This window comes from Capricornis sumatraensis, chromosome 2, assembly GCF_032405125.1.
Source record: "Capricornis sumatraensis isolate serow.1 chromosome 2, serow.2, whole genome shotgun sequence".
NCBI classification, from domain to species: domain Eukaryota; kingdom Metazoa; phylum Chordata; class Mammalia; order Artiodactyla; family Bovidae; genus Capricornis; species Capricornis sumatraensis.
Window position 1 is genome coordinate 99,830,598 of NC_091070.1, and position 18,006 is coordinate 99,848,603.

General features: G+C 46.0%; 1 protein-coding gene across 1 annotated transcript in view; it reads right to left on the reverse strand.

Moving 5' to 3' along the window:
- The window catches only part of MCC (MCC regulator of WNT signaling pathway), a 305,622-nt gene that overhangs the window by 66,236 nt on the left and 221,380 nt on the right, over positions 1–18,006 (reverse strand). The window contains exons 5-6 of the mRNA XM_068964248.1: positions 8,163–8,326; positions 5,460–5,666 (exon numbers count right to left, since the gene is read on the reverse strand). Of these exons, the coding sequence (XP_068820349.1) occupies positions 5,460–5,666; positions 8,163–8,326 (371 nt within the window). The remainder of the gene's footprint in view (positions 1–5,459; positions 5,667–8,162; positions 8,327–18,006) is intronic.

Sequence of the window (18,006 nt, forward strand, 5' to 3'; positions counted from 1 at the left end):
CTATTTTGCAGTCCTGTACTTTCAATATCCAGACAAAAAAAGTATCACAGAGCGGGAGGCAAAGTGGGAAGAGGTCACGTGAGATCTAAGGCCAAATAAGGCAAAATGGAGAGGAAGCTTTATTTAACCTCTGAAAAGTGTCAACAATTTCACCTCCAGAAATATCTCCGCTGTTACTGATTTTTAGTTAAATATTTCAGAGCGACACTGACGTAGCCTACTGTGCTGTGCTTAGTTGCTCAGTCGTGTTCGACTCTTTGCTACCCTACGGACTGTAGCCTGCAGGGTCCTCTGTTCACAGGGATTCTCCAGGCAAGAATATTGGAGTGAGTTGCCATGCCTTCTGCAAGGGGATCTTCGCAACCCAGGGATCGAACCCAGGTCTCCTGCAATGCAGGTGAATTTTTTACCGACTGAGCCACCAGGAAAGCCCCAGTGCAGCCTACAATGGGAGATGTGGTGAATGGCCATTTTGGAGGCAGACAAGGCTCTGGACACCTCAGCCTGACGCTCCACCTCTTATCTCCCAGTAGGGGTGGGCAGCCTAATAAGAAGTATATATTATAAATGAATTAATTAGTAGAAAGAAGGATGTAATAAAACACATGGTCAACCTTTAAGGTCATTAATCTTTCTCAGCAGGCTTTTTCATTTAATTTAGACTCCTCTCTCTCTCTAGCCCCCTTAAGCATGAACACTGATTGTCGAGTTCCCTCGGAGATAACTTGGGTGAATACTGAAGGCGGATTCAACTGGGTGTTCAGAAGCAGCGCAGTAGTCAGAAACAGGCGCCAGTGGATCCGGAACCGGTGGCTCTAGGGGTGGGTCTTGGGCTCACACAGGAGGACGCTGAGTACAGCGCCGGGAACGAGGGCCACACCTGCATGTGCACAGGGGCCCGAGCAGGGCTGTGCTGGGCCCTCACACCCACAAGACTCCTTCTGTACGAGAGAGACCACAGGGGTGCAGTGCAGCGCCACCCCTGCAGACTCACAAAGGCAGCCCAAAGAAATCAGCCTGATACCCCTCCAGGAGAAGGAACTGGGAAATGAGTTCAAAGGCCAAGGATTCAATCAGTCACATTTACATAATTCAGCTGCAATAAGAACCCGAGATTTTAAAGCTTGGCTGAACTTCCCTGGTTGGCAAACCTCTGTCTGTGGCCACACATCACAGTGCAAAGCTTTTAGGACTCCAGGGGAAGAAGACAGCTGGGAGATTTGTTTTCAGACCTCTTTCAGACATCACCTATGTGTCTCTGTTTGGCTGGTTCTGATTTATATTAATCTATTTTTGCTATAATAAAATATAACTGACTGCAGGACGTTCTGAAGAAGGAATATGTGTCACCTGTTTCAGATTCAAGGCTTATGATTCAATGGGACACAGATTCATGAGCCTGTGGTCACATCCAGTTTGCTTTACCAAACTATCTGAGGAACACACTGACCATTTATGTTACATGGCAGTTGACCTAAACAATTAGGTAAAAAAAAAATACATAACTGAGAGAGGCTGATCCTTTCTGTGAGTTCTCAGGGTGTCTTCTGTGTTCCTTCTCCCTTTCAGTTGACATGTCAACAACTTCATATATGAAGATAATACCACTCTAATGGCAGAAAGTAAAGAACCTCTTATGATTTGAAAGAGGAGAGTGAAAAGCTGGGTTAAAACTCAACATTCAAAAAACTAATATCACGGTATCCGATCCCATCACTTCATGGCAAATACAAGGGGGGAAAGTGGAAACAGTGACAGACTTTATTTTCCTGGGCTCCAAAATCACAGCGGATGGTGACTGCAGCCGTGAAATTCAAAGGTGTTTGCTCCTAGGAAGGAAAGCCATGACAAACCTACACAGTGTATTAGAAAGCAGACACACTACTTTGCCAACAAAGGTCCACATAGTCAAAGCTATGGTTTTTCCAGTAGTCATGTATGGATGTGAGAGTTGGACTATAAAGAAAGCTGAGTGCTAAAGAACTGATGCTTTCGAATTGTGGTGCTGGAGAAGACTCTTGAGAGTCCCTGGTCTGCAAGGAGATCAAGCCAGTCATTCCTGTAGGAAATCAACCCTGAATACTCATTGGAAGGACTGATGCTGAAGCTCAATACTTTGACCACCTGATGTGAAGCGCTGACTCATTGGAAAAGACCCTGATGCTGGGAAAGACTGAAGGCAGGGGGAGAAAAGGGAGATGAGATGGGATGGTTGGACAGTATCACTGACTCAATGGACATGAGTTTGAGCAAACTCTGGGAGATAGTGAAGGACAAGGAAGCCTGGCATGCTGCAGTCCATGAGGCTGCAGAGTTGGACACAACTTAGTGACTCAACAACAACAACTATTGTAAAGACCTGTTTACTTGCCTGTCTGCCAAACATCCCCAAGGCCAGAGTCTATATCCCGTTCATCAGTATATTCCCTTTGCCCAGCACAGAGTAGACGACCAGTCATGTTTACAAAATGAATAAATGAATGAAAAGCCAAGTGCTTCCCTTTCTAGGGTAATTAATTTTACTTTGCCTAAATTAAACTCATTTCTTTATACATGAGGAAATGAGTGGTTCTATTACGGAGCATGCAGAAATAAATGATTATCTCATTTAATAATGAGCTGGGACCAATAATAAAAATTGTCTGCCTGTTGTTCCTTAGTTACTGCTCTGCCAAGTAGCCCAATCTGCTCACTGACATTAAAGGTCTAATTTAATTAAATCATGTACAAGGCTCAGAAAATCTACCGAGAGCACTCTGTTTAATTACAGGCAAGGGGGTAAGTACCAATCCTATTGATCTGATCAGTTCAAATTCTATACAGTGAATGTGGGCAATGAAGAAAAAAAAAAAAAAAAAACACAACACCATTTCCAGGCAACTTTGATGAACTGTGGATTCTGAGTGGCCAGAAAGACAACAAAGGCAAACCAGCCATGTTATCACGTGGAACCACAAGGATGGAACTGACCAAACCTCAGTCATTCCTCGGAGCTGTACATCATGAGGAGAAGACAACCAGCCACAAAAGACAGATTTCTCCTCAGGGAAATGAAATACACTGGGTCATGGTAGGCAGAAGTCATCTAGCATGTAAAATCTAGCAAACCGGCATTCAGTGGCCTTGAGGAGATTCTGACACCCACAACTGTCTCTGAATAAAGAGAAATAAATCTAATTCATGGGTACATATACAAACTGGGAATTTCCAGTTGAAGAAGACATACAAGTTCCCTAATATATTTTTATTTGGAGGTAATTAAAATATAAACATACACATTGATATGAAATTGTATTAACTACAGAATTTACAAGATAATAAATGTGATCAGAATAAAAGTTTTGAGTACAATGTATGTGTATCTGTGTGTCCATGCAGTTATTCAATGTCCCTCTACAAATTCAGATCTATACGGATTCTTAGGGAAAAAATGTGGTATGGTGTTAATCTTTCCAGACTGTTAAACAGGTAACTCTGGACTTCACCCCAAACAATTCCTGATAGTTTCTGAGCAGCTGCTATGTGCCGTGCATTAGTCAAGCGCTTAGATAATTCATGAGGATTACATAGTGTTCCCGCACTGGGTAATATTATTATCCCCATTTCATAGCAGAATAAACTGAGGCACAGAGAGTGTAGGTAACTTCCCAGAGACTCACAGTGGCTTTGAGGGGGTCACACTGTGGCACCAAGCAGTCACTGAGCCCTGGCACAGAGTGTGACACCATAAGACTCTGCTGTCCTTGAGACTGACCTCCAGAGCTGGAGAGAATACTCAGTGAAGGGAAACTGGTTTTTTCTCCTTTGCTAGTCACAATCAAGTGCTGTCTTGTGCTTCAGTATCTCAAGTTCGGGGAGGAAACTTATTCTAAACCACAGTATGTAATTAGGCTTAAGACCAACATTTCCTTCACAAAGTAAGCACCAACAGAATGTGCATGCTAAAAGCAAGCACACCTAATTAGGGTATTAGTCATAATGATCAGGGAGTGTAACCCAGGAAATTACATGTGCTGTGGGCCTTAGCACTAAGGAAGTGTCCTCAGCTTGCCCAGATAAAGTCTTTGCTGACTGCAATGATTTACACCTGCCGTTGCCAGGACTGGCATCTGATACAGCTGGGTTCTGAAAATAAGCTTATGCATGTGAGTTTAGACAAATAACATTCAGATATGAGCGTTAGGAAATGCTGGCAATAGCCATAAATGAGGAAAAGAGTTGATAACATTCAAAAATAGGGCTTTCTTTTATATTCATACACAATGGCAAGTATGAAAACTGTGTGGGGATTAAAAACAGAATGGTGTACACACACTGATCTTCGTGAAGCAAGTTAAAGAGCGATGGTAAGACCAAGATGTATTTTTCTCCTCCTCTGTGCGCAAAATCACCAGTCAGAGCACAACAGAAAGCAAGCTTCTAATTCTGCCACAATGGAGAAAGAGTAAATAAAGCAGGCCCAGTAATTCAAAGCAAAGTTCAAAGGGAACTGTTTCTGACCGAAGAATTCATTGCTTCACCTCCAGTCCAATGACAGACCAAATTAACAGCCAAACAAAGAAATACTTGTGGGTTCCTAAGGAAAAACTCTATCTTTGGAAAAGTGAGTGCTTAACAACTCTGCCAAACATTTTTATCCTGAAACATCAACTCCTTTAGTAATGGTTGTATTTCCAACCAACCACCAAACAAAGTGGTTCTGAAACCTGTTTGGGTCATACGGCCATTTAGCAGGCAGACGTGACTACCAGGAATTACACACGCACACTCAGAACATACACACACACAGAGATATATATAGGATTATTAACTTTAATGGGCTTCCCTGATAGCTCAGTTGGTAAAGAATCTGCCTGCAATGCAGAAGACCCCAGTTTGATTCCTGGGTTAGGAAGATCCCCTGGAGAGGGGAAAGGCTACCCACTCCAGTATTCTGCCCTGGAGAATTCCATGGACTATAGTCCATGGGGCCGCAAAGAGTCAGACATGACTGAGTGACTTTTTCACATTAACTTTAATGAGTCTAGAGGACATTTCATATTAGGCTCAGTGTGGATATATGAGAGCAGGTACTATAAATCTAAAGAAACATGACCACAAGAAACTGCAAAGCGGAAATTCTTTATGTTTTTGCAAATTATAAATTATTTGCCTACCTTAAAGTTAGAACCTTTTATCTGAGCTTGGGGAAGATGTGAGTACCCAGAGAATGGCTGAGAATCACTGTGCCAGGATAAATTTTAGCATCCACGAAGATTTGCTGGTTGCAGAGAAGAGTGTTTAAAAAAAAAAAATCCTACCTGCCCGCCTCAGCACTTTCAGACGACTCTCAAGAATGACTTCATACCCGGAAAGGTATGGTGATTCACAAGAGGAGAAATGCCACCGAACCCTCAGGGCGCCCGGGGCTCAAGCAGCCAGCCTGCGGGCCGGCCTCCCCGCCAGGGGCCGGCGCTCACCCTCCTGCGCAGCCGGTCGCGCTCCTCCCGCACGGCGTTCATGGTGGCCTTGGTCCTGTGCAGCTCCTCCTCCTTGCTGCACAGCATGGCCGTCAGGCTCTCGTTCTCCTCCCTCAGCCCCGCCAGCTCCTTCTCCCACCGGGACCGCTCCTCTGCCAGGCTGGGGTACAGGTCCCGGCCGAGGACCCCTTCGATCTCCTCCACTGTCTGGAAAACAGAGCCACGGAGACAAGGCAAGTGAGTACCCTGGGGCAAAGGGGAAGGGGAGAACACAGGCTGGTCGTGGACAAGTGTCCGCAGAGGGGTGGCTTCCACGGTCACTCCCCTGCAGAACGTACTCAAGATGGGCTATCCCCCCAGTCACCCTCTCCCCATTTTCAGAAGAGGCTCTGTCACAGCCTGGGTTATGGTCTGTGTTCCCCAGCAGTCTCCCCTCATGAGAAAAACACAGTTTCTTTCTGGTATTTAAGTCTGTCTGTAGTGGGAACAGCCACACAGACATTTATTTCCTTCACCCACGTTCCAGAGTCGGTGAATACACATGACCAGATGGCAAGCCAGTTAGTGATCCTGATAAAGCAAAGGCGAAGTTGCAGACTGCATACAAGATCTAACTTGAAATTTCCTAAATCACAGGTTTCCCATGTTCCAGCTTAGCGATACGATGGGTCACATCACCACTTCCAGGTTTTAGGGTCGTATCAGAACCAGAAGGTGTGAATGAGGTTCAGTCCCAAGATACGAAAGATGAAAATAAACCTCAGTGACACAGAAAAGAGGGAGCTCATTGTGGAGGTTTCTAAGACAGCAGGGATTTAATTAACACGACAGCTATGAGCTTAAAAAGAATAGGATCTTAATAGTACTTGGAGAGTTTTTTTTTTTAACTCATTGAAAACATCAGTATTTAATGAAGAAGAAACATATATAAATTTGAAGAAAAGGAAGAACTCCTTCTGCTCACTTTCAGAAACTATTCATTTGTGATTACTGTCCTTTGGAAAAGGAAGCACACCTCAAATGATTTGGAAAGAAGAGGTGGAATTACCCTGTTGGGGTAGAAGGCAATGAAGAGATATGACAGGAAATAGGTCTCAGAAATGAGTGGCCTAAGGGTGCAGGGCACTCCAGGTGGCTCTAGCGGTAAAGAACCCACCTGCCAATGCAAGAGATGTAAGAGACTGGGGTTCAATCTCTGGGTTGGGATGTTCCTTGGAAAACTGAATGGCTACTCATTCCAGTATTCTTAACTGGAGAATCCTATGGACAGAGGAGACTGGCGGGCTACAGTCCATGGGGTTGCAAAGAGTCGGACATGATTGAAGCGACTTAGCTGGCACAGGGTGCTTGCTCTTGGATGCTCACATTGGTGCCCTGATGAGGACAGTTACCCAAATCTTGCTGCCACTTTCCACATGCAGTGCTTTGTCCTTCCTCTCAAATCAGAGACTTCTGCCCTATTCAGTCCTGCTCCAGGGCCTGCTCTGTCCCTTGCTGGTTGGCAGAAACCTGTGGCTTCCTCTTCCCCTTGATGCTAAGGCTTGGGCTAGTACCCATGCTGACATTACAATCATATACAGGGCCTGGAGATTCCAGAGAGAAAAACACTAGTGGCTGCTTCCCCTAAACGACATCAGCTATATATTTATAATTGTGATGAATAAAGATGGGAAAACAGATGTATTACTAACATGAATCATAGTTTACCTCGAGATACCACAGCTCTTCTGTGAAATCCAGGATTCCGGTCAATAGCAAGTTGGGCCCTTAGTCCTCATTTTTCAGAGAACATCACATTTCCCCCTGACACAGGCTCCTTTCAGGCTTTTCAGTGTGAACTTTTCAGCTTAGTGCCTAGGTCACTAAGCTCTGGGGAAGTAATATAAAGATACCAGAGGCCCTGTATCAAGAGGCCTTGATGTTCCCATGGTTCAAGGTGAGTTTGTGCAGATACAGCAAATTCTTCTCACTTGGTGCTCCCTAAGCAGTAAGATGAGTCAGCGAGTCAAAGTCACTCAGTTGTGTCCGACTCTTTGTGACCCCATGGACTGTAGTCTGTCAGGCTCCTCTTTCCGTGGAATTCTCCAGCACGAATACTGGAGTGGGTTGCCATTACCTTCTCCAGAGGATCTTCCCTACCCAGGGATCAAACCCGGGTCTCCCTCCTTGTATCATTGCAGGCAGATTTTTCACCATCTGAGCCACCAGGGAAGCCCAAGGTGAATGCACAGCAAAGGCGGGACTGAGGCCCAATCTAGTATGCTCACGATAGATGACTCATTCAGGCCTTTTGTTAGCACCATGAATTGATACCTCTAGAAATAATATCCTAGAGGCCTGAAAGCTTTAATAAAATTTCCAAGTTAATCTTACAACCTCAGAACGCTGTATGATGAACCACACTAAAATGACATGGTTCAATACTATTAGTCTCATAGCTTCCAAGGAAGTAGTCATTTTTGCAAAGACAGTGATCTTGACTATCGATCAAATGACTTTCTCGGATGTGACTCAACCCAGCAAAAATGTACAGGGCTCCAGCTTCTCCCTGGTGGCCCAACTTTTGAATGGCCTTTTTAGAAATACCCACCCCCTAATAGATATTCGAGAAAAACAGCACTTTAGATTAAAGGAATCTGATCATTTCCCTCATATGATCTGAGAGTCACACAGAGGGAGTGGGGTGGGGGTGGGGGGTCCTACCTTGATGGCCAAGTCACAGCGCTCGCTGGCCGTGGTCAGCTGCTCGATGTGTCTGTCCACCTCCGCCACCGAGAGGCTGCAGCCGCTCTTTTTCCTGCAGCAGACTACGTTCTCCAGCCCAGTGAGCACCCTCTGCAGCTCCGAGTTCAGGTCACTGCAGTTATCTGCAAGCGGATGTGGATATGAGTTAAGCAGGAAGGTGGGCATGAGCGCTCTCTGTTTTGATTACGGAGAAGAACCTGTTTAGGCACAATGGACGGCAGTGGAGCTGGATGCCAAAGTTTAACACTATGCAGCCTAACTGCCCAGGCTCCTCACCTTTTGAGGCCTGAGGCCAATGCAAAGGCTTTAAGGAGTTTCAGACCATGGTCATTTTCTAGATAGCCATGCCATGCTGCATTCTCTCACTTTTCACTGAAAAGCAGCTACATCTCAAATTTCTCTAAGAAATGAATGAAGAATGAAGAAATGTCCCAGGAGGGGCTGTGGGACTTCTGGTCAACCTTCCTGCTCAGTCATTCAGATAAGGACTGATTTCACAAAGAGTTTTAGCTGAAAAGATCTGATAACTACTAAATGAACAAAACAAACCCCAGAGTGAGCAGAGACACTAGGTGTTTTGTTGTTGTTGTTTAAAAACAGAAACTGTATAAGAAACAGTTTGTGCCCTCAGTCAGCTTATAATCAGGATTTTTTCTTCTGACTGGTATAACCAATCAACAGGCTTTACCATTGCAATTTATACCACCTTCTTCCATCAGAGGAAAAACAAACTGTTTTAACAAACTCCATATTGTTCTCTATGTGAATGCCTTGTAAGCAATTCTAATAATTTGATTCTGACTTTAAAATCTGGGTTATTTTTAATTGTGAGACACCCAAGTCCTGTTTAGGAAAGGAAAATTAATTAAAATTTTAATGTGAACTAGATGTATTTTAAAAGATAATTTTGCTGGGGGAAAAATCCCCTTAAAGTCAAATGTAATACAAACAATTAGTTCAGTTCAGTTCAGTCACTCAATCATGTCCGACTCTTTGCGACCCCATGAATTGCAGCATGCCAGGCCTCCCTGTCCATCACCAACTCCCGGAGTTCACTCAAACTCACATCCATCGAGTCCGTGATACCATCCAGCCATCTCATCCTCTGTCATCCCCTTCTCCTCCTGCCCCTAATCCCTCCCAGTATCAGAGTCTTTCCAATGAGTCAACTCTTCGCATGAGGTGACCAAAGTACTGGAGTTTCAGCTTTAGCATCATTCCTTCCAAAGAACACCCAGGACTGATCTCCTTCAGAATGGACTGGTTGGATCTCCTTGCAGTCCAAGGGACTCTCAAGAGTCTTCTCCAACACCACAGTTCAAAAGCATCAATTCTTTGGCACTCAGCTTTCTTCACAGTCCAACTCTCACATCCATACATGACCACTGCAAAATCCATAGCCTTGACTAGATGGACCTTTGTTGGCAAAGTAATGTCTCTGCTTCTCAATATGCTATCTAGGTTGGTCAAAACTTTCCCTCCAAGGAGTAAGCGACTTATAATTTCATGGCTGCAGTCACCATCTGCAGTGATTTTGGAGCCCAGAAAAAGAAAGTCTGACACTGTTTCCCCATTTATTTCTCATGAAGTTATGGGACCAGATGCCCTGATCTTCGTTTTCTGAATGTTGAGCTTTAAGCCAACTTTTTCACTCTCCTCTTTCACTTTCATCAAGAGGCTCTTTAGTTCCTCTTCACTTTCTGCCATCAGGGTGGTGTCATCTGCATATCTGAGGTTATTGATCTTTCTCCCGGCAATCTTGATTCCAGCTTGTGCTTCTTCCAGCCCAGTGTTTCTCATGATGTACTCTGTATATAAGTTAAATAAGCAGGGTGACAATATACAGCCTTGACGTACTCCTCTTCCTATTTGGAACCAGTCTGTTGTTCCATGTCCAGTTCTAACTGTTGCTTCCTGACCTGCATATAGGTTTCTCAGCAGGCAGGTCAGGTGGTCTGGTATTCCCATCTCTTTCAGAATTTTTCACAGTTTATTGTAATCCACACAGTTAAAGACTTTGGCATAGTCAATAAAGCAGAAATAGATTCTGTTTTTCTGGAACTCTCTTGCTTTTTCCATGATCCAGTGGATGTTGGCAATTTGATCTCTGGTTCCTCTGCCTTTTCTAAAACCAGCTTGAACATCTGGAAGTTCATGGTTCATGTATTGCTGAAGCCTGGCTTGGAGAATTTTGAGCATTACTTTACTAGCATGTGAGATGAGTGCAATTGTGCGGTAGTTTGAACATTCTTTGGCATTGCCTTTCTTTGGGATTGGAATGAAAACTGATCTTTACCAGTCCTGTGGCCACTGCTGAGTTTTCCAAATTTGCTGGCATACCTCAGACTATTTTGGATTCTATGTATCATTACACCATTCAATATGACTGCAGCCTCTAAAACACCCCCAAACTGACCTCTTCGGACCATTTTCACTGACACCATTCTTGGTCCAAGCCACCATCATTTCTCCATTGAACCACCTGAATAACCTCCCACCTCTAGTCCCTACACTGTAGCTAAAGTGAGTCTCTTAAGGACATAAGCCAGACCATGTTACTCCCCTGGCCCTAACCATTATATGCCTTCCCCTTCATTCAACTCAAGTATAAAGTCCTCACCAGGGTCTATAAGACTGCATGATCAATGCTGTTGACATTTCAACCCAGGCTGTACCATGGAACTCCCAGGGGAGCCTTTATAAAACACCAGTGTCCAGGCCCTCCCCCAGGCCAGTTGGATCACAGTCTCCAGGGGAGGAGTTTCGGCACTGGAAAAAATTTTTAGGCTCATCAGATAACTCTAACATGCATTCGTGGTGGGGACCACTGGTCTCGCTGGTCCTTGTCTCCTCTTGTCAATCTTCCGCCTCATCATACGCTATATTCATACTCCTGCTTCCTCTCCATCCCTGGAAGATGCCAGTCTCCCGTCTGACCTAAAGCTTCCTTTTCCTTTGTTGTTTCCTCTGCTGAGAATGATTTCCACCCAAATCTCCTCTTACATTTGGCTCTCAGTTCAAATGCCACCTCCTCTCCAAGCTCTTCTCTGTCGGAGGCACGGGGCGCCACCTCTTCCCCTTCAGTCCCTGTCCTGTGATCCTACCTTCTCCATGGCAAGTATCACTATCCGCTCTGATGTAGGTGTGGGTCATGTCCTCTACTCAAGTGTAAGCGTCAAGAAAGACGGGACTTTGATCTTCTGCCTCACTTTATCTCCAACACAGGATAGGCCGTCACAAGCCATTTTTAAAGTGAGCAAATCTAGACACCACATCATTACATATTTAAGAGCCAATAAGACTAGAAACACAGGCTGCCAACAGCAGGTGTTTTACGTGCACCTTATGTTCTCTGTCCTCCACATGGATCACGTGCTGAGCTGCAGACAACAGGACAATCCCCACTGCACAAGCACTCTGGAGATGGAGGGTAGGTGCCACCGCTAACTCAGGACAAACAGGTCCAGAGTCAGGAGTGGTGCTCCCGAGTGCCCACCTATGCGGTGGAAATGTGTGTTAATTCCATTAACAACCGGAGAAGTTTCTCCAAATGATCATGTACCTTGAGGTGCTGGGTTTCCTGGTACACTGAGCTGGAGCTTACACACACTCTTGAATTATTTGTGTGAGTAAGTGCTCCTGAGTGGGGCAAGGAAGGAAGATGCCTCTGTTCAGCCATTCATAAGGATTTCCCGAGCACAGCCCCACCTGATGAAATGATCATCCTGGACATGTCTGCGGAGGGGCCTTCACAGCAGGCCTGGAGAAGGTGCCACCAGACTGGGTCCTGAGTATGCTGGGCTACGGGGAACAGGAGGAAAGTGTAGGGATCTGATCAGTCTTTCTCATTCTTGAACCAGCTTTTGAGCCCTGGCCTCAGGCTGGAAGCAGGGTACAGAGATGAATACCAGACTCTCAACTCTGGGAGCTCACAGGTGTATGTGGCAAAAGCCACGGCCCTCTCTCCCAGCTGTCTACCACCACGCTGGGGAAAGTAAGCGCAGATACCACGATGCAAGTACAGGACAGGGCATCAAGAAGACAGAGGGAGGCATTTAAGTTAACATGCAGACTGCAGCTCAGGGGCATCTTCTGTTCACACTCAGAGAATGACAGATGTTTTCCTTGGTCTTAGGAAGCCCAGCGCGTATCACACAGGCTGATGAGGAGCCCCCCACACTCCTGCCTTCTACCCACAGCTTTTACACAAGCCCCACTAGTGATCAGGTGACACCTGGCTGTCTTTTGTCACTGTTCCCGGTTCAGGGACTCACAGGATGACAGGGTGGCCAACAGGACAGATGCTCTGGGTGCCCTGTCAATGCTGTCGCTTCACCACCTCTCACTCCACATGAGTGGCCTTATCCCTCAGTCTGTGGCATATTCTCAATGCAGACTGAGAACACATCTTCAGTTCCTTCCCTTGGCCTCCAATGGCCTGCACAGTCAGCTCCCTACTAGGCACTGGAGCTTCCACATTGAAGGCCAAGGAAGTCGGAGTCTTTGTAAAAGACCAAAGGTGTCAGTTAAGGGACCAGAGGTGCAAGACAAGCTCAGACAGGGAACAAGTATTCCAGAACAGACAAAAAGGTGCCTCATTTATAAATCAAAGCCACAGTGAAATATCACCTTAGGCCCAAGAGGATGGCTACTATCAACAACAACAACACAAAATAACAGGTGTTGGTGAGGAAGTGGAGAAACTGGGGTCCTTGTGCACTGCTGGTGGGAACAGTAAAATGGTGCAAGTGCTTTGGAAAACAGCATGGCAGTTCTTCAACAAGTAAAAATAGAACTCCATGTGATCCAACAATTCCACTGCTGGGTACAAGTCCAAAATAACTGAAAGCAAGACCTCAAACAGATCCTTGTAGATCACGTCCATAACAGCATTGTTCATAATAGCCAAAAGACGGAAATAACCCAAGTGTGGTTTATACCTACAATGAAGTATTACTCAGCTTTAAAAAGGAAGGAAACTTTGACACCTGCTACAACATGGATGACCCTTAAAGACATTAAGCTAAGGGACACAAGCAATACAAAAAGACAAATTCTTTACGATTCCACTGCTATGGGGTGTCTAAGGCGGTCAAGTTCATAGAGACAGAAAGTAAGATGGTGGTTACCAGGGGCTGGAGGGTGAGGGGTGGGAGCAGGCACTGTTTGATGGGTACACTATCAGTTCTCTAAGGTAAAAACAAAGTCCTGGAGCTCTGCTGCATGACAATGTGAATACAGCTAACAGCATGGACCAGTACACTTTAAAATGGTTAAGCCAATGTTCATAGCAGCATGATTCACAGGAGTCAAAGGATGGAACAACCCAAGTTGTCTGTTGATAGATGAACAGATAAACAAAATATTACATAAACACACAATCTAATATGACTCAGCCTTAAAGGGAACAGAATTTTGATACTGCTACAACACGGATGACCCTTGAAAATATTAGGCTATGTGAAATAAGTCAGTCACAGAGGGACAAGTGTATGATTCCATTTATATGAGGTACCCGGAACAGGCAAATTCATAGAGACAGAAAGCAGAAGAGAGGTTACTGGGGTTGGGCGAATGGGGCAATACTGCTTAATGAACAGAGTTTCTGTCTGAGAGGATAAGAAAGTTCTGGGAATGGGTAGTGGCGATGGCTGCACAACTCTGAATGTTCTCAGGGTCACTGGTGTGAAGGGTCACCAGAGGCAGACCCACTGCGGCACCTCAGGCTGTGCTGTGCCTCCTGGAGGAAAGGCAACGGCTCGGTTCCATATCCGCGGGGCAGAGAGGGTGCCCTTTGTATCAAACACATGTTCCTCCCCCAGAGGTCATTTCGGAAAACACAAGACTGGGATCAGAGACAGACTGAGGAAGCAGACGGGGCTAGCAAAGCTGCTGCGGCTGACTCTTCCACTTAGTCCTGAGCTTCCCAGTGACCACGGCAGAAATCAGAGATCTCCTGTCAGAGAGGAGGAAGCATAACAAGGGAGACGGCGTGTTCTCAGCAGTAGATGCTCAAAGAATTCAGGTGCACGAGACGGCACAGGTGGTGCGAAGCGATGTGACTGCCAGTTTCTTCAGCCACAGCTCACACATGCAGATTTCATATGGCTTCTTCTTATGCTAATTTTCAATTAACTTTAAGCTGTAGACCATTCAAGGACAATGTAAAGGGAATTCTGGCATGGACTAAGCTCACACAGTCTTGGCACTCTGCCTTCCAGTTGTCTAATTAGCTGTAAAGATGAAACCAGGACACAGAAGGATAAATGGAATGACATCTCCCTTCAACCAGAGAACCAGAGGAGCAAACTAACCTCCAGTAGCCAAGAAGGTGTTTTGATTGGATGTTAGGGTTTGATATCTGGCCCAATCTTTTTTTTTAAAAAACAAAACCAAAATGATTCTTGAGTTAATTGCCAACATTTAAACATTATTAGAATTTACAGCCATTTCTGTAAAGTTAGAAGGTGGGGCAATCATGGGCCCAGCTCCTCCCATGACAGCAATGCATGGAGTGGCCAGCAGTGGCCCCTTTGGACTTGGCAGGCTGCACTCTCCATTGCTCTGCCCACTTCCCTCGCCGCAGCTGCTGCTGCTGCTGCTGTCTTTTCTAAACAACAGCACCCTTCCCCGGACCCCAGTAAGACTTCTAATTGGAAGAGACAGCTCAGGTTATTTTTCTAATGAGATCCCAGAGCTTAGGTTTTTATGTTGCTGTTCGAGGGAGTCCGAAGTACCTGGGAAACCTGGGAAGGAGGTCAGAGGACACTCTCGGCTACGGGGATGAAGCCTCATCAGCAGTGTTGCTTGGTTAAACAAACACTGGTGGGCAAAGCTAGTTTTCCTCTTTCTCCCTCAGATCAACCAGGCCTCTCCCCAGTGTTGTACATGATAACCTATAGGAGAACTGGTTCATTTTGAATCCAGTGTTAAAAGCTGGCCCTACTGTTTCTGAACCCCCGGCAAAAACCCTAACCCAAATAAAAATACAGCTGAAGAGACTCGAAAGTAGAAATATTCCCCTGTTCCTCTGATTTCAAGCAGCAAGTATTTACCAGAAGATACCTGCTCCAAAATATTGTCCCAACTTCAAATGTAACTATTCCGAGGGCTCGGCACTCTCTTCAGAGTGACGTATCCGCTGAGTCTGGAAGCCTCTCATTCTCTTCTTCACGATGGTTTTGTTTTCTTTTCAAAGACAATGGACTTTGAGAACTTATTTACTTATTTCTGGCTGTGCGGGGTCTCCACTGCGGCGTCGGCTTTCTCCAGCCGCGCCGGGTCTCCGCTGTGGCGTCGGCTTTCTCTGGCTGCGGTGAGTGGGGGCTGCTCTCCAGTTTTAGTGCCCGGGCTTCGCACTGGAGGGATTTCTCTTGGTCGCGGATCCTGGGCTCTAGAGCAAGCAGGCTTCAGTAGTTGAGGCTCCCAGGCTCTAGAGCACAGGCTCAACAGTTATGGCCCCTGAGCTGAGTTGCTCCACAGCGTGTGGGATTTTCTCAGAAGAGGGAGTGAGCTCGTGTCTCCTGCAGTGGCAGGCAGATTCTTCACCACTGACCCATGAGGGAAGCCCATAATGGCTCTTTTTAAAGCTTTGCCTTAAAGTCTCCTCGTCCAGGAAGCCTTCCCTGATTGCCTAAGTCTCCTATTTCTTTGAGGCATCATATTCCCTGTAATTACCTGGTATCTGAAACATGGACCCTACAAAGCCTGGATTTGGGGAATGGGGACTCTGTTCATCCATCCTTGTGTTTGGAGATGCTCACACCACCAGGCATGGAGGGGTGCTTAATAAAGTCCGCATGAGTTAAAAGTGTGAAAGAAATGAAAGACTTGTTCTAAGCCAACTTTTAAAAGCATCAAGTTTTTGTGAGGCTGCTTTTTGACCAAATATCTTCAAATCAAAGACCTATCACGTGAGAGACCACAGGCTGCTAAAGCGGAGGAAGGCCTTCAGGTAATAAGAGGGATCCCCAAGGAGGATGCTTCCATGGAAGGCAGGGATATTAGCCACAGTGAATCTCAGCTGGTCTGAGAAACAGAAGCAGCTGTAGGCCTGCTGGGAAACGCCCAAAAGCCCTCCTGTGTGAGCATGGCACGTCAGGCTGTAACTAGAACCCATGTGGCCTGCCAAGGGCTGACCCACAGCCCCCCACCGCTGTTCTGACCAGGCACATGTCACGCCTTGTAAAGCCACTGAAGTGCAAGAAAGAGCTACAGGTTCTCCCAGCATCAAGACAGACGTTCTGCTAAGAGGCGAGAGGTGACATCCTAGGGAGGGAGCAGCTTGGGTCGTGCCGGGCCCCACCGCTGAAACTGGCTGAACCCAGGAGGGTTTAGGCCTCCTTTTTAGCCCTACCATCCACTCTGCATGCAGCATGGCCCTCCCTAACCCCAGCAAGGAACCGACAAAGCCAGGACAAAACAACATAGAAAATGACAGAAGAGTCAACTTCTGGGTCTAAGTGCCAAGCAGGACAGAAGGGGCTGAGAGGAAAGGAATGAGAGTATTCACAGAAGTTACATCCTGCATCACGTACACAGTGTCTGTGTCTACTGAAGAGGATCCATGAGAATGATGCTATAGTCTAAAAGCATCCTAACATCACAAGCAGTAGACAAACGGACATTCTGTACCTCCAGCTGCAACTCAGTAGCGAGGACACATGCATATCACCTATGCATATCCTTGCAAAAAAATGTTAATCTCAAATAAGAAAACAATCAGATCATGAAGACCACGGGGTTTTCTATGACACCATTAACCCGGCCTGCTCAACACGTCTGTGTCGTGAGAGACAAAAATGTGGGTACCTGTTCTAGATAAAGGAGAGAAGAAAGACGCGGTAACTAAACAGATCTGTGAGCGCTGACTGATCCTGGACGCCGAGCAACGGTGACAGAAGGCAGGACTGGGGCATGTGGGGAGTTTCTATGTGGACCACAGGTAGTTAGTGTCCCACCCGTGGTCAGATTCTCAGGTGGGCTAAAGGTGCTGTGGTTAGGACTGAGAAAGTCTCTGTTTTTAGTCCCTCATATATTTAGGGCGAAGCAGCATGGTGTCTGCCTCTCACCGTCAAACTGCTTAGAAAAAAACGTTCTCCAAGTGCAAGAGGGAAAAATACCAAATGTAAAATGTTACCCTTTGGTGAGTCTAGGCAAAGGGTTTAGGGGGTTCATTGTGTCTTTTATGTAAGTTTAAAGTTTTTCAAAATAAAAAGTTGAGGTGAAAACAAATACTGCAACTCTCAAGGCAAAGAGATCTGATAGCTTGGAAATGTTGATGGCTAGATAAACTCAGGGGCCAGTATGATGACTGATCTCTCAACCAGCTATAAGAACAGGAATGACACCCACATCACCCCCAAGAACACAGATACTGCTCAGGGTGACAGCGCCAGGAGCCAGCCCCTCCCTTGCTGGGTCCTGACTTCACTGGGAGGGCAAAGCCTCCTCAGTGTTTCTTTACCAAAGATTTCCACTATAGCACATCTCACCAGTCGGGGATGTGTTCCGTCTTTGCTGTTGTCACTGTGCAGTTTTGATGTAGTGTGTTTTTCTACAGCAGTACATTTAGCCTTCGACAGCGTGAAGGCTCAGCCCTGCCCCCTCAGGACCCTCCTCTCAGCTGCCACAGCCCTCACACGATCCCATCACCCACTCCACCCTGGCCTCGGAGGCAGAAGAGTTCTGACAGGGGTCTCCAGAGAGCAAGGCTCTAACAAACCGAGAGAAGTTCAAGTGCACATGTGATCATTCTACTTCTGTGAAGACTAACCACTTGAATTGGCACAGCTTTAAGAGT